This window comes from Phyllobates terribilis, unplaced genomic scaffold (genome assembly GCF_046119375.1).
Source record: "Phyllobates terribilis strain yellow unplaced genomic scaffold, ASM4611937v1 Scaffold_1__5_contigs__length_1240528914, whole genome shotgun sequence".
NCBI classification, from domain to species: Eukaryota; Metazoa; Chordata; class Amphibia; order Anura; family Dendrobatidae; genus Phyllobates; species Phyllobates terribilis.
The window spans coordinates 204654164-204671078 of NW_027362761.1; the positions used below are offsets into that span (position 1 = coordinate 204654164).

The 16915-nt window shown below is 39.7% G+C and overlaps 1 protein-coding gene across 3 annotated transcripts in view; it reads right to left on the reverse strand.

The window, feature by feature from the left end:
* The window catches only part of AGTPBP1 (ATP/GTP binding carboxypeptidase 1), a 189108-nt gene that overhangs the window by 56256 nt on the left and 115937 nt on the right, over nucleotides 1–16915 (reverse strand). For all 3 annotated transcript variants that reach the window (XM_073670940.1, XM_073670941.1, XM_073670942.1), the window contains 9 exons: nucleotides 13719–14413; nucleotides 12460–12543; nucleotides 7990–8076; nucleotides 7761–7909; nucleotides 6000–6087; nucleotides 4389–4533; nucleotides 2544–2697; nucleotides 1629–1809; nucleotides 1377–1506 (listed from right to left, as the gene is read on the reverse strand). In XM_073670940.1, coding sequence (XP_073527041.1) covers nucleotides 1377–1506; nucleotides 1629–1809; nucleotides 2544–2697; nucleotides 4389–4533; nucleotides 6000–6087; nucleotides 7761–7909; nucleotides 7990–8076; nucleotides 12460–12543; nucleotides 13719–14413 — 1713 coding nt within the window. The remainder of the gene's footprint in view (nucleotides 1–1376; nucleotides 1507–1628; nucleotides 1810–2543; nucleotides 2698–4388; nucleotides 4534–5999; nucleotides 6088–7760; nucleotides 7910–7989; nucleotides 8077–12459; nucleotides 12544–13718; nucleotides 14414–16915) is intronic.

Sequence of the window (16915 nt, forward strand, 5' to 3'; positions counted from 1 at the left end):
TTGTTCCTGCAGAGATCCATCCCCTGCCCCTCCCCCCACCCCGCTGTACACTCAAACTGCGTATTAACATTAATTTTCATCATTACTGAGAAAAAATCCAGTTATGATTTTGGTGCACGAACAGTTATCGAACATAACCTCGAACAGCCGAATTTTTCTCAAATTGTTCGTGTTCGCCGAACGGCTCGAACACCGCCCAAAACAGCTCGAATTTGAGATTGGCGAACAGTTCGAGTAGAACAACGCTCATCTCTAGTCAAGACCTAAAAACTGCAATCCTGGGGGAACAGGGCATTGGCGCATGAAACGGAGAGACCCAATCCATGCATTACAAATTCTGCTGTCAGAGATTGACAGCAGCATTTAAGGGGCTAACAGATAGTGGAGCAGAGCTGTTAAGAGGTAGATGCTGGCTATGTAACACAGCCAGCATCTGCCAGGTATGGTGCAAGCGGAGCTCCTGAATCAGCATCATACACTGGATGCACCAGTGCATCGAATGTCGGGAAGGGGTTAATGTAGTAGTGTGAAATCCATGGTGAATTCATATGTAATGCGATTGTGTTTTTTTCCCTTCTAAGAACCATCATTTTTAGATTTTTTCATGGACATAGACATAGGAGGGTTTGTTCTTTGTCGGATAAGTTGTAGTTTTGAAGAACACAGGAAGAAAAAAAAACGCAATTCCGACATTGCATTTTGGCTTTTGTTTTTATAAAATTCATTGGATGGTCTGGTAATAGGATTCTTGAGTTTAGTACAACTAATGTGATAGCAAACTTTTTTTTATATTTTAATGTTAAAACACTGCAAAACAAAAATTAGTCTTTTCTGAGACCCATAACTTTTTAATTTTTATATCGATGGACCTGGCTTGATTTTTGCACTCCGAGTAGACATTTTTATTGATACCTTTTTGTGCTGTTGTTTTTTTTTCTTTTAAAATTTAAACCTATGATCATTTGATTGCTTTTATTATAAACTGCAATATTACAGAATTTAGTTACATTACCTTCTCCTTTGAAGCCAAGCCAAAGGTCAAAGGCTGTGGACAACCATGAGGGCATTCAGTAGATCTGGCTTTATCAGTGATTGACAGTGGCATCTGAATGGTTAAACAGCAGAGATGGCAGCCATCTCTGGTTGCTGCTGTTACAGGGAGGTGCTAGCTGTATGACATGGGCGGTATCTGCCAGATATGGTGCTGGCTCAGTTTCTGAGCCTGCCATATACACTCCCTGTGCCCATATGACGTAAATTTACATGATATGGTCGCAAAGGAATTAACGATCCAGGGACAGTATTTGGTGCTCTTCTCTGTACGGTTGTGAATTTACACAATACAGGTTTTTATTCTCTATTCCAGCATTACATACCAGAGGAACACGCTTGATAGATGCTAAATATTGCAGGAGGCCCTTGGTATGGTAAATTGTAGGATGTAAATCAGCATTTGGGCTTTGCCACTGTCTGTTCAGATCTTCTCCACTTAAGGAACAACGATGGCTGGGAAGAAAAAAAAAAAAAGACCCTTGTAAGACCCTTCATTATTTCCTTACTGATTTTCCTCGAACTACACAATAAATTATTTTTTAGATAATTTTGCTACATTAATACCAGCTACTTACTTCCCATTGATCACACCGTCTGGGTTAAGCATAGGAACAATTTTAAAAATGAAAGATTCCCGGAGGTGATGTGCAGTGGGACTGTTCCCCATAAGAAATTCCAGCGTGCCTTTCATTACCCAGCTAGCATTCGTCTCTCCTGGATGAACCCTAGATGTTAAGAAAATGTAGGGACGGTTTCCTGTACAAATAAAAAAAAAAAATGTAAAAATACAATTCTTTTAGGACATAGTTTTTGTTTTATAAATTATGGTTTATCAGAGGTTTAGGCTCAATAGCCATAGAAATTATTTTAACAAACATTATACAAAACGTAAAAATGATGCCTAGATCCAGTGAATGCTTGTATGGTAAGTATTCTAACTCTATATACAAATTACATATAGAATTAATATTTTTTGTAAAAAGGATCAGTTTTTCGACAGTTACGCAATAAGGATAGCTGTTGGCTGAACACCCATAAACCCATCGTTAATGTGTTCTTCATAGTGATGAGTAAGCCGCTGAAAGAAATCCAACACGCCCAATCTTTCTTTTCCCCATCTAAATAAGTATGTATGACAATGAAGGTTAAAAATACATACCCCATCAAAAAGCATGTAAGAATGGCCAATATGGCAAGAGGGCAAGCCCCTGCTTTATGGAGGATTCTCATCTAATTTTTATATGAAGATTGCATTATCAGATGCAGAGACATATTCACTTTACCTAAGAGCATTGTTTTATTCTCAAGCCCCCTCATTCCACTGTAGTGAAATAATGCACTTTAACTCAATTATAAGAGCCATCATCGGTGGTCTGAAGTGGTGCAAATCACCGGCCGAGGAGGCCTGGATCTGTACAGAATATTCTTCATAGCTGAAAGGTGATCTCTGGAAGGAAATAAATGATTTTTGGGAGACAATTTCTACTTACGAAACTGATAGACATGTTCGTAGTAATTGGACTCTGGCATAGCAGTTATGGTGACTACCGGGCATCCATTTCCGGCTAGTGTTTCACATAATACATCATGGCGATAATAGATCTGCTGGGGATTGTGCAGAGACTCCAGTTTTTGAAGGTGCATCTTTGGAAACAAAAAACATCAAATTGTTTTCTAAAATATTAAAAAAAATAGCATTAGCGAGTAAGATTTCCACAGAGAATCCACAAGAAGGTGCAGGGAAAAACCACACAAATCTTGTGAATTTTGGTGCAGATTTGCCCAATAGACTGTAGTGACCATGTGTCTATATGTCATCACCAGAAGATGGGATATATAAACTGGTGGGGGTCCAAGCTAGCACCAACATGGGAGTGGCAAAAAATTGGGAAGTTGAGTATGCGGCTTTTTAAAAAATATTTTACAATTGTAAATTGTATTAATTCGCACAGTTTGCAACAATAGGACTTAATTTTGGATTTCCACTGACGTATGTCCATTTTATTTCTATCTTAGTTTTTGTCTGTTCAATGGCCACGTTGCATGTATACCAACTTATACCCCAGTTCATGTCTTTTGGCTTGGCTTTAGGGTTTTGCCCTCAGTGCACACAAGGGCATGGCCTCTCTTTTCTGAGCTGGGCATTACGTTTATATAGCTTCCCATAGCTGGATGTCCATAGTTGTGTGCGGTTACTGATGGATCTAGGATTTATAGACTTGTATGGATAATTTTCAAACGTGACTCCAATAGGTCTCCATAATTTTCTTGCAGCAAAAAAATGTGTCGATTTATATAGGTATGTGTTCTAACCATCAAAAACACTTATAATTCATGGATGTTTGAATGAGGCCTAAAGAAAACGTTCTGGATGAAAAGATAAAATTAAAAAATTGTACAATCTATTTAAACTAAATGCACTTGTGAAATCTATCCTATATTCGGTTACATAAGTTTTTTTAAAAAAAAAAAATCTAATAAATAATACAGTTTAAGATGAGGAACGGTATAGTTGACTACGTCAAGTCACTTTATCTTATTTAGTGGCATATGTACAGTGCTAACGTACAGTAACTGAGCTGATATGCTGAGTTATTGGAGATAGACTGCTTGTTACCTAAAGTCATGGAGTTGTCAGCCACTATGTACCCACTAACTTGTCTGTCAGTTTACTTTTGTTTGCTTGATATAGCACAGTAAAGTATAGCACAGTATAATATAGCATAGTAAAGCCTTCTTTAGTCAGTCCCATAGACAAAGAATGGAGTGGGGGTGCACAGACTCCATAAACTTTGCTCCATTCAGTTGGGGCTCTGCAGAATGCAGTTCTCTGGATTACTGGGGAGGGGTCACAGCAGTCAGACCCCAAACAGTCAGTAACTTATCCCCTCTCCTATTGGTACGGGATTTTATTAAAACCGCAGCAAGCATGTAAGTGATACATCACTGGAATCTAGGTCTCTCCTTTACATCATGCTACTCTCATATGGGGTAGCAAAAACCTTGTGACAAACTGTCTCCAAGGCTGGGGTAACACAAGCGTATTAAAAAAAAAATAATAATAATGTCTCATCCAGGAGAGTGGGATGATTTTTATCACACTTGTCATCCATATACAATCTGTATATGGATGACCAGTGAAAGATATTTGTAAAATTGAGTGCAGAAAACTATGTTACTAGGGAAACTAAGGGGTTTTATATTTTTTTGCTCTGAATTCACAGTTAGCTTTAATAGCTTCTAAACAAGAAAATAAAACATTGGCTATTGTTAGACAATAGTCGGCAATAATACATTTAATGGCAAACATTACACAGAAGAATGAAAAATCTTACCTTTAATGTGGAATAGGTGTAAGGATAGTGATATGCAAAATAGCAGACATCATCTTTATGCATAAAGCTGACAGTAAATGTCAGGGTATAGTAGGACTTTCCCTTCTGACCCCCAGCAGCTATGGAACTTCGGGAAAAATGGTTTCTATCGGGGAAAACATACAAGTTAACACCACAGAAAGCAAGTATATACATGCAGCCTGATTTTGCTGGAAAGTATTTCTTTTTTCCTAAATTAATATGCCGTTTACTAGAGATTACTTTACTAGAGAGTGGATCAATTCACAGGACTCCAGTCCACCATTCAGATCAGTGGTACCTGCTGCTAGACAGCACGGCACTTCATACTTCAGGGCCAGCGCAATGTCATCTGTGCAACGTGACGCAAAGAGGACGTAGTGCCAGACCTACCTAATCAAAAGCCATGCCTGGGACGCCGGAAGGCAAGACATCCGCGGGCCTCCTGTCTAGCAGCAGGTACAATTGACCTGGACACTGTACCCGTGTCCCGCAAATCGATCCGCTCATCTGTTGCCTGCTTTACGGCTTTAGGCCGGTTTTACACGTCTGTATATTTCCAGTACCGGTAAAACCGGTACTGGAGATATCAGTGTCCCATGTGTCCGAGTGTGTCACACGTGTGGCAACAGTTTGCCACACATGTGGCAACCATGTGCCACCCGGGTGCCCCATCAGGAGCACACATACCGGCACCTGGGAATCAGCACTACAGTTAGCGCTGTTCTCAAGCGCCGGGTGCTGAACGCTGCCCTCATCATGGTTCCCTGCTGGTGCTGCGATCAGCACCAGCAAGGACAGTGATGAGGGTTGTAGTGTCTGCTCCCGCAGTGTCCACCTGTATAAAAATAAGCATAAAATAAAAATTCCTTATACTCACCTGTCCTGAGTGTCCCCCATCCATGCGACTGATCAGCAGAGGAGCTGGGGAGAATGAGCCGCTGCAGCGAGCGTGCCCCGGAGCTGCATTCAGTGAGGGGACACTCAGCGGGGGACACAGGTGGACACTGCGGGAGCAGACACTACTACCCTCATCACTGTCCCTGCTGGTGCTGATCGCAGCGCTGGCAGGGAACCATGATGAGGGCAGCGTTCAGCACCCGGCACTTGGGAACAGCGCTAACTGTACACAGATTCCCAGGCGTCGGTACGTGTCACACAGATGGCATTGACTTGAATAGGTCCGTGTGATCCGTGCGGTCTTCCAAAAACGGACATGTCCACGTGTGGATCACAAGGACACACGGTCCGTGAAAACCCCCGGAGATGTGCACAGACCCATTAATTTGAATATGACTACGTGTGTCAGTGTCTCCAGTAAGTGTGGAAACTGTCACCACACGTACTGAACACACTGACGTGTGAAAGAGCCCTTATGCATTTAGTACTTTGAAGTTTAGCTTGGAAAGTGATCTTGGTATGGTAACAAAGAAAAAAAAAAAGGTGTACAAAACCCAAAATTATTTCTTTCCAGTACTTTCATACAATGTAGGCACACCATATATTTCATACACTTAGAAAAATGTAGATAAGAAGATGAGGCTAGGCATCACCAAGTAAATTGGAGTTCTATCACAAAAATAATTTACTTACTTGTAATAACAAATATCTGTTCCAACACGGATCCACCAAGGCCGGGAAGCCAATGCCTCCTGTACAGAATACATAAGGGGCTGCATACCTTTGTATAAAATAAAATTTAAAAAAAAGAATAAAAAAAATATATATTTTACTACTAAATCTATTGGTTATTAACAAATTGATATATCTGAGATAACTGTTTAAACTCCAAGAGAACTATGCAATAAAAATCTTTCGCTGGACCCTCAGAAATTTGCCTCGTTCTCAACATTTAGGGCTGTTAAGGTAGTACAACCACAAAAAAGAAAAGCACAAAATCTATAATGTTGTCTAAAACATGTATGATTTGATAAAAAATGACAAGAACCAATATATGTCACCTAATAGCTGGCAGCTGTATTATATTGTTAAACGATTCTTCCTTTTGCAGTCCCTTTAATAGTTCTAAATATATATTAATAACAGAATTTACATCGCACCAACATTTTTCACAGCACTTTACTACCATTTAGAGGGTATATGTACAAAGAAAACTAATAAATAAATCACACAGGGCAGCATAAGAGTCCAACATTTATGAAGAAAAAGGATGGAGACAAAAAATTAAGAACATGACAATGGTCCTGCAAGGTTTTGTAAAAATGGGAAATTATACACAGCCTCGTGAGTCCGTCATCAACCAGTATCTAGGAAATTATCTGATGGTCTATGGTGGTGCATTCCAAAAAACTGGTGCAGCATAAGAAAAATTTATGGAGAATGTTAGTCTTATGCAAAATAGATAACGGTCGGCCAAATGATTGTTCGCAGATCATTCCATCCCCAGCTATCTCTCCTAACTTCCCCACACAGGAATGATAGGCTCAGTCGTGTGCTCCTGTGTCCTCTATGCTAGAGTCGCTGACAGATTCTTCTGGCGGCTTATCTCAGGGATAACAAAAGGATTGTCAGACATGATGGATCCTTCTTTCTCAAACAGACATCACAAGTTGGGGAAAAGTTTGAGACCACACAAGGTATATGGAGGCCTTTATATCATTGGCAGAACATAGTGCACAGGTTGGTAGACCGATGAGGGAGGAAATTTACGGCGGTGCAGCACTGAACAGTTTTGTCAGTAACAATATCTTATTACAAAGCACAAATTGAATACGAATCAGATGGGGATTCCAGGAGTCAAACCTAGAAAAAGGGGGTTATGTCTCCTTCATCTTAATGTCGAAACTGCAGTTAACCAAGCTAAAACATGCTAATATATATTCAAGATCTCAGCTCACGGACCATAACTGTACGTATGTTCAAGATAACACATACACACAGTAAAAGCTATGGACAAGCTGTGCACATGGATGGCCATGTAATTGAAACAGCTATTGCCCAAATACCACTGAGCTCAGCCAAATATGCATGTGTTCTCAATGGGGAGAGGGGAATAAGCTGCTATCTCCTGTGAAAACAAATACTTGAACATGTTTAAATCCAATATGCCTGATCCTTCTTCGACAACTGTCCTCATGGGTTAGTTGAGACGCGCGCCCCGCCCATATCCATTACGTGATCAGGCGGTTCATCAGAAGGTCTAATGTGTATGGACATCTATAGTAATGTGAGAGGATTGTTTTTATATCTATTGTTTATTTTCTCGGCTTCTCGATACTGCCCTGCTAAAACTGCAGACCGCACTAAAAGTCAGAAGTAACACGTCCAGAGAAGAGAACTTTTTCAATTATCAATCAGAAAACCTACATAGACCTCTGCATATTTTGGTCTTACCATAATTAAACTGACTATTTGACTTTTCACAATTGATGATGTTAAAGCGATAAGCAGTCCCGGTCCTCATTCCACTCACTTCAAAGTAAAACCACTGATGGTAATGATTGCTGTTTATATCAGAGTTCAAGATGAGATCATATTCATGTCTGAAAAATAAAATCACATGTGCAGTTTTCGTCCCTTTAAACACTCTTCCTGTGGCGAGAGAATCAGGAGGACGTCTTACTTTCTTATCTGAATAACCTTCCGCAGGTTTCCAGACTCAAACTTAGAGTTGAACTTGAGAACTTCACTCTCATCCGGTACGGAACAGCTGCATTCCATTAAGAAGAAGGAAAGATGATGTTAATCCTCAGTAGTCCTGAATAATCTTTCAAAGCCAAGATTAATCTGAAGTGTGTGAACAAAACCTGTAAAATCCATCCTCAACCGGAAAAATGTGAAATTAGGTGAACGCAATAAAATGTCCATTACAATTACTGTATATATTCCAGACTGTTTGTAATGACGTACAGTGTGTATAAAAAGTCTACACACCCATCCCTGATAAAATGCCAAGATTTTATCATGAAAAAAAAAAAAAACATACCAAGAATAATCATTTCAGAACTTTTTCCACCTTTAATGTCACCCATAATATGTACATATCCATTGAGAAAAACTTAAATCATTTTCATGGGGGAAATAAAAAATAGCAAAAGTAAAGTAGTGTAATTGCATAAGTGTGAATGCCCCCTTAGAATTAGGGATGTAGTTGTGTGCAGAATTAGAAAATCACATTTAAATTCATGTGAAATAGCACTCAGTTCACAGCTGCCATCATTAAAGTGATTCTGATTAGCCATATGTTTAGCCATTCTAGTAGAATTTTCTTGACATTTTCTCAGTTGCATTATACAGCAAAAGCAATCGTCTGACAAAGGGATAAAAAAAAAAAGCGACCGCTTGTACTGCATTACTTAAATATGTCCATCATCCCCTAACTCACCCTGTATACCACCAAAAATAACTATATTTTTTCTCCCGTGCGCTATGTAAATGCCTTTGGTCTGGTCTGATGAGCGTCATTTCTCGTCATCTGTGCTACTTTGCCCCCAAAAGCCATCCTCCGGCTTTGATTCATGTCGATGACGCGTCCAGCGTCATCCACATAGCCAAAAGAGATCTCGTGCCTGTGCATTAGCATCGTCGGACAGCGCAGGTGCACTTTGCACTGTCCTAACGCGGGCAGAGCACAAAACATAGCTGCGCATGCGCCCGGGAAAATTAATTCCGACGAATTGGTTCTGGTAAAAAGGAGCCGTAATGACGTGTCCCGGGCACATGGGCAGCTATGTTTTGTGTTCTGCCCGCAGTAGGGCAGAGCAAAGTACGCCTGTGTTAGCCGACGATGCTAATACAGAGGCGCGAGATCTCTCTTTCAGCTACGTGGATGACGCTGGACACGGCATTCACATCAATCAAAGCTGGAGGATGGCTTTTGTGGGCAAAGAGGTGGCACAGGTGGCATTTACGTAGAGCACGGGAGAAAATAAAAAGGTATTTTTGGTGGGATACAGGGGGAGCTAGGGGATGATGGACATATTTAAGTAATGCAGTACAGGCACTCCGAAAGGTGGTGGAATTGGTTCACACAGTAAAAAAAAATGGTGACAGGTTCCCTTTAAGCTCAAAATGCTGAAGATCTCTCTCTCCCTCTAAATCCCTCTTACTTATCCCCCCTCCCCTATCTTACTGGCAAGGAGAAGAGCTTGCAATCTACAGAGCTGTCTCTATGCAAATCGCAGTACACAGGAGAGGTGGCAAACTCAATTGTCCATGCTAATTACCATACGACTGTAGCTCTTAGTAACAGAGACCTGTGATGAGAAGACACCTGGCTATAGAGGAAACCGCTCGTTAAGCCTCAAAGGAAATCCATCTCACTTTCCACAATAGCCAGAACATTCTCATTTGCACATGTGTGCGAACTGCAGTCTTGTAGGCACCGACATGAAATACGGAATATCGGAGGTTCTATAATTCCAATGGGACACATTTTTAGCGGCAGGGTTAGCTAAGGAACAATACGCATATTTTTCCGTATCTGTACGCCCTGCCTGTGAGCGATCACGCAAAAGTGCCAAAATAATGGACAGCAGCCAGGGCATGTCTGGTCTCTAAAGAAAAGTAAATTTGCAATAAGAAATATGACGTCACTTGCTAACTTCTGCGATCAACCAGCGAGAAGTTATCGCAGAAATTAGAGATTTTAATAAAACCATGAAGGGCCGAGACCAGCCCATGTGAGGTCATCACAGGGGCGTGTGTGGGCAGGGCCCCCCCTTCAGCATAAAAGATCCAGCTGAAGATGGATCTATACTCATGCCGATAGATACATATTTTGTAAGCACGGGTCCCGTTCGATAACGGTCCATTTGAGCGTCCTCCCTCCAGCTAAACTGAATCATCTATGCGATATGTCTAGTAAGTTTCTTCCGTTAATCCCTTTTTATTTTGTGTCACTGTATATTCTGTATTGCATTGTCCCCCTTTGTAAAATCTTTGTATATTTTTCATAAAACACTGCCTCCCTTTTGTGTTAAATATAAAATTTAATAGTTCTGTTTCTTCTGTTTAGTAATCGGCCCTCCCCCGAAGCCATATGCTACCAGAAAGCAGGCGTCCAATCAGGTCTGTATTGTATTTGAATATTTAAAACTGATTGTTGGTGGCAGTGACCCTACGGGGGCATATACACATATTCCATGCGTTGGAATTCGGAGGTGTGTACGCCATACGCTCACTGCTCTTTTGCCAATAGCGGTGGGATATTACATGATCTTGCCGGTGTCGCCCCTGACAGGTATTTTTGGTGGTATACAGTGGGAGTTAGGGGATGATGGACATATTTAAGTAATGCAGTACAGGCACTTTCAGCTGCTTTCAATGGTTTGTTCTAAATCTACACTGCTATCACAATGTTTACAAAGAGATAACAAGGCATTTGAATAAGCACACATCTCTCAACAGCTGTGACTAGACATGCTCTGAAACCTGTAGGCTGGTGATGTTGCAAGAGAAGAAGAGAAAAAGGGGAGGGAGGTGAGGAGAAACTGCTGTATAGAACTCAATGGTCAGGAGAGAGGTTCCTGGGATGTTAAGAGGTAACCTCTCTCCTGAAATGTAGCTACTGCGCACAGCCAGTTCTACACTATGAAAAGAAAAAAAATCGCTCATTGCTTGAGAATGACAGCAGGTGGAAAAAGCAAGTCAATTGCAAACTTGCTTACTTGAGTATACCCCCTTTAAGCAAGATGGCTGCCCCATAATGTACAGAATTAAGAGTAAAAACATCTATCAGAAAAATAATAAAAAAAAAAACGGATTGGTAAAAACATTGTTTCATTGACCGGTTTTAATTATCACAAAATAATATAGGTGATATATTCCCTTTATGTGTACTAGATTTGATAGGAGTAATACCTGCTACATTCCATTACATACTACATTCCCATTGGCTGCTGTTAGTGGGTTTAATTTTACCTACCAGAATAGCTGTGTAGGTTCACTTAAAGTAACTTACACTAGAATGATAGGAAATTGCTTTTGATAGAAAATGTATATCCCCACTGATTGTGCGATGTGCACCACTGAGGACTCTCAAATCTAAATATTTTTCTATCCCCACTGATGCACTGCTCATCTCTTAGCAATATAAAAACAGGTTTTGGAAACTAACTATGCACCAAACATAGCACCAGGGAGTCCAGGGGAAATAACATTTCCTAGTAGTTTTTTTTGATTCTATTAACCAACATTCACTCCTACCAATTAGGAGAGTGATTCTGATTGTAGATACATAAATAGGAATGGCTGTCTAATCCTTAAAAAGCTTGTCTGGTTAGAGGATATTGATCACCTATTTCTAGGATAGGTCCTATAAACACATGGCACCCCATAGATCAGCTATTATTATTTGCTCCGGGTAGAACAGCTCCTAATCACTTGAATAGGAGATGTTCTACAGTACCCAGTAGCGGCCACTACACACTGAATGAAGCAGCGCAGCTCACTCCATAAGCTTACGTCCGGCCACCACAAATAACAGCTGACAGGTGGAGGTGCCAGGTGTCAGACACACATCGATCTTGTATTGATAATATTGATTGTATGTATCTGAAGATCGGTCATCAATATCCTCTGATGGGATAATCCATTTAAATTTCCCAACATCTTCTAGTTTAAATAATTTAATGAGAAAAAATGGTTTGAAATTGAAAAAAAATACAAAGAAAGGCACATTCATTTCAAATTAGTAACCTTTTTAACAAATAATATGTTTTAGGTTTATAAACAACATGAAAATACGAACTACATTTATATGGGGTATCCACGAAAAATACAGAAACATCAAACAAGTACAGATAAAGAATGTCTTATTAGAATAAGCAATGGGTGCTGTAATCTCTATAAAACCACTTGACATTGCCTTTTTCAGGCCACGCTGGGGAGGACAATATGCATGGTTGGTTGAAATTTACACTTCTCAGATTTGTATCTTTCATGTTAGTAGAAACAGAAATAGGATTTCCAGTGAAAATGCATTCATGACCCTTTATTTAGAAAAGTAACACTTTGATCTTTGGCAAAAAAAACATTTTTATCAGCACATCACCACGTGGATTCAATACTTCACTGTAATATAGCACCTTACCTGGGATTATCAAGGTCATAGATAACCCGATCTATTATGTCATTGGGATGAATCATTCTTTCAATATCTTGAGCTATCTTTGTCCTGGAGTAAAATATTAAAAAAGGTAATGGTTAGGAATGACCATGAATTAAAGTTCCCTCGGTAAAATTAAAAATTGACGCAAAATTATGGTGTACCATATTTAAAAATATACAAAAAAACAGTATTTAAGAAATTTGAAATTTATAACCTCTCATAGCAAGTGCACAAAAAAAGTCAAACAGGCAGACCTTTTTAAATGTGGCACAATTATTAACCACCTTACAACGGGCACTGTAGTCTGCCTTCTTTGGCAGTACCACTGACAACGAAGAGTGGAGGCCAAGCACATGCACATCCATTGCACTCAGGAAGGAGCTACAGAGTCTCATTCTCTGGATTTAAAGGCCAAAAATAGTCTCATATCCCCAGAGTTCAGCAACATATTCCATGTCCTACTAGTGATTTTGGGTCTAAGCCTTCTCAATCACTATGTTTTTCACCGGTAAAATAATTGATGGCTTGACTCTCCTCTCCTTTGGACAAATCAGATATCTGAAGGAAGTCAGACCAGTGGCTGCTCTCTCACTTCATCCATATGTCAAATGCGTCCGAAAAAGAGGAGAGTGAAGCCAGCACTGATTGGCCACAGGCATTACGTGACATAATGTCATGCAAGCCCCGGGAGAGCCAGTGAAGAAACCACTGGAATGGCGCTGACACTAGAGGGGAAAAAAGGTGTTATTATTTTACTGTGTTATTTATTTTACTGGGAAAGAGAGATTGAGAAGGGGAAGTTTGAATAGTGGACAACAAGGGTACGGATTAAGAAAAAGACTGCATTGGCACTGTGTAGTAAAGTTGGCCTCTGTTCATTAAACCCCTTAAATGCTGCAGTCATTAGCGACCATAGCGTCTAAGGGGGTTTGACAGGTGGAGGGGGCTCCTTCTGTTAGACCATCCGGTTCCCACAACACAATTGTATGAGCTCAATGCTTTACTGTAATAACTAGGGTCCTAACAAAGACCATTTTGCCTGTTGTAAGGGTCCAAACCAAATAACTCCTCATAACTAAGCTTTTACAACTCTCTAATTCTTAGAGTGGCAGCATGAAATTAAGAGGAATATTGCACTAAGTTGTAGTCAGGCCTGAATTTTCAGCTCTTGCATGGAATTACTTTTTTACCCACAACTTATTTGTGTAGAATTGAGTGAGCTGTGAATATTTGTAACTCACCTTTGTACACCATATGGTCTTTCTAATATAGGCTCTTTAAAAAATGGAGGTACATGACCAAAGTAATCTGGATATGCCACTTCTGAGTATTCAGGGACTGATTTGGTATTTTTTACAATTTCAATATAAAGATCTGGATCATGGAGTGGTAATAAGTTTTCTGTGTCAAGCATGTTCTGCAATCCTCCTCCCTCCAAAGGACTTGCATCTTCATCATCATCAGGAAAAACTCCAGAGCAACATAAAGGTCCTAGATTCACAGATTGTTTGTCAAATAGGTTGTTACCACATGATTGAGCAGATTTAATACAGGAATGAGATAAGGCATTGGGCTTGTCTTTAGCGGATACACAACCATTTTTGCAATGGTTGTTGGATGAAGACTTATGTAATGAGAGTTTGTCAAGATCCCTTACAACATAATTGTTCAAGAAGAAGCCTGAGGACCTGTCGATTTCACCCTGAGTCTGTAGAAAGGAGTTGTTACGGTCTCTCTTACTGTCTTTCTTTGATACATCGAAAAATCTTGGTCTTGTATTACATTCATCTTCTAAGGAAATACTACTACTTTTCCTAGATAGATCCTTCATGATATGTCTTGGTTTATATGGAGTTTCCTCTCCTGCTGTGGGAACAACAATAGGACCACCATGGTTTGGTCCTGGAACTGGTTCATTTGACACCAAGTCAAAGTCCTAATAAAGATTAAAACAAAAACGTTTTGGAGGTAAATACACAATAAAAAAAAAATATATATATACCGGTATATATATCTGCAGATGTTCAAGATGTCTGAATAAAATCAGATTTCCTTTTTAATAGTTCATTTCATCCCAAAGTTAAATTCTACAGAAATTATCCAACAACTTTGGTAACAATTTCTTGACTTATCATGTTCCAATTTTGATTTCCTCAACCCCTTTGCCTTGATTGATGAGTAAAGTAAAATCCTAAATTTTGTAGACTTTCAATTACAATACAGGAGAGTAATAACAGCAGCTTAGAAAACCACTACAGTCTCAGCAATGAAAATATCTTGGGGTATGTTCACACAGTTTTCTCTGGCGGTCAAAAACTACAAGTTTTCAAGTGGAAAACGCTTCAGGAAACGCTCCTTCTTTAGGAAATTTTTGGGGGAGTTTTTCCTTTCCGGATGTCATTTTGGAGAGTTTGTTGTACTGTTTTTTGTTATTTTTTTGCAACTTTTTTTTTGGCGTCTACCTAGTTTGGAATGTTTTCAGTCAGAAGCTGCTTCAAAGAAGTGACTTGCACTTTTTTAGCCAACCAGACATCTTTAAAATGCTCCAGACTTTCAAAGAGTTCAAAAGCCTCAACATATAAACAGTGAATCGTTTTCTCCATAGAAACTAATAGGTTCTTTTGAGCATTTTGAGATCCCTTTTTCCGGCGATTTTAGGAGATGAGCTACTCAGAAAGCTCCAGAAAAAGATGCAGTGTGAACATACCCTAATATGTGCAGTGAGTCCCGGTGGTGATCTTCTGAGTGTTGAAAGTCTGGCTATCAACACCCATTAATTTAAATGGTTTGTCTGTATTTTTAAATATTCTTATTAGGTAATTTTATGTTATTAATGGGTGGTCCAGTCCATCTTAAAGGAAAGCTTACATATTTGACAGTGTGGAAAGCAGCTTTAGAGAACATTTCTCTATCTTTCTATCTCTCAAGGACCTTGTTTTACAGAACAGCTCGTTGATTTCAAAAGGAACAGTGTAATACTTTGTTTGACCTGTGGTGGTGCTGCTGCTGTAGTAGATTGAAACCGTAACCCTTTTCATTTTTATTTCAAAAGCCAGTGACACACATGAAAATGAGCAACTCTAATATATCTCATCGGAGAAATCCACTTCTTTGTCCTCCTAGATTGATCTCTCATTCTCAATTCTTGGGTAAAATCTGTGCTTCGTGAATACTAATCCCCTATCTCAAGTATTGGGGAAAATAACAGTTGGTGCTCATAAAAGGTGGAAAGGTGGGGGGTAGATGAAGACATCAATATTGTCCTGCAAGTTCCCCTCAGATGACACAGTTCTCCATAGATGTTTATCAGCACCAACTGCCATCTCCTATCTCCGTATTGGGAAAATCTGCATTCAAAGACAAATTTTACTCATGAATTGAAAATTTTGACTATGAATGATCAGATCTGGAGGAAAAAAAAAAAAAAAGGGAGTTCTCTCTTTTTTTTTTTTTTTTTTTTTTTTTATTAAAACGATGGCTACTCCAAGTACTAGCGGTCAGGTTCTCTCATAGATTAAATCTGGGAGAGCTAGTAGCACGATGTCAAGCATTCGTCTAAAGCAAGTTTCCGTAGTCCTGACTGCCTGTGCCCACTGCACATATATACATATATAGAAGCAGGAGAAACAGAGTAAATAGGGCATAAAATAGATATTTTATTTAATACAAATATAAAGTTCAAAATATTCAATCACAAAATAGTCATGACAGACAAAGTGCAGTGTGCTGGGAGAAACGACTGCTGCACCCTATCACATGCCCCCCAATAAAGATTGCCATATCACAGCAACATATGCCATATCGAGTGAAAGCCTTGAATCAGGTCAGAGAAATAATGCATGTGACTTAATATTAAATCCATTAATTCAAAGGGTAAGTCGCACATGTAATGCTTACCACTGGATATGATGGGAGGTAATGTGGAGGGCCGCAGCAGAAGATGATATTGGGGCATCCACTCGGCGGGATATTTACTCTGTCTCTCCTGATTCTTACTATGATATTTCAGAGTAGGCATATGGATTACAGGCACAGTGTATTTACCGGTTGTCTAGTAACCTAATTACTAATATGAAGGCCGATGTTTGTTCACATATATACATATATGTAGAAGCATTCTCATCTTAGCAATGAATGGCTGAGATGGGAATACCTCTTTTAAATGCACAACTCCAGTTCGAAGAAGGTGATTATTAAAGGGACTGTCAGCACAGGTTGACTGTTCAAATCAAGTACAGGCATTCTGGGGCTTCACAGCGAGGTCAAACATTTAAGTACACCTTCTCACCTACTGGATGTTAACCCCCCCCCCCCATCTTCTTTGATTGACAGCTCTGGCTTTATAGAGCCAGAGAAGAGCGGAGATAACTGAAAACAAGCAGGTGGGAAGGTGTACTTAAAGGGGTTGTTCGGTCTAAAGTGATAAGATTGCAGTCAC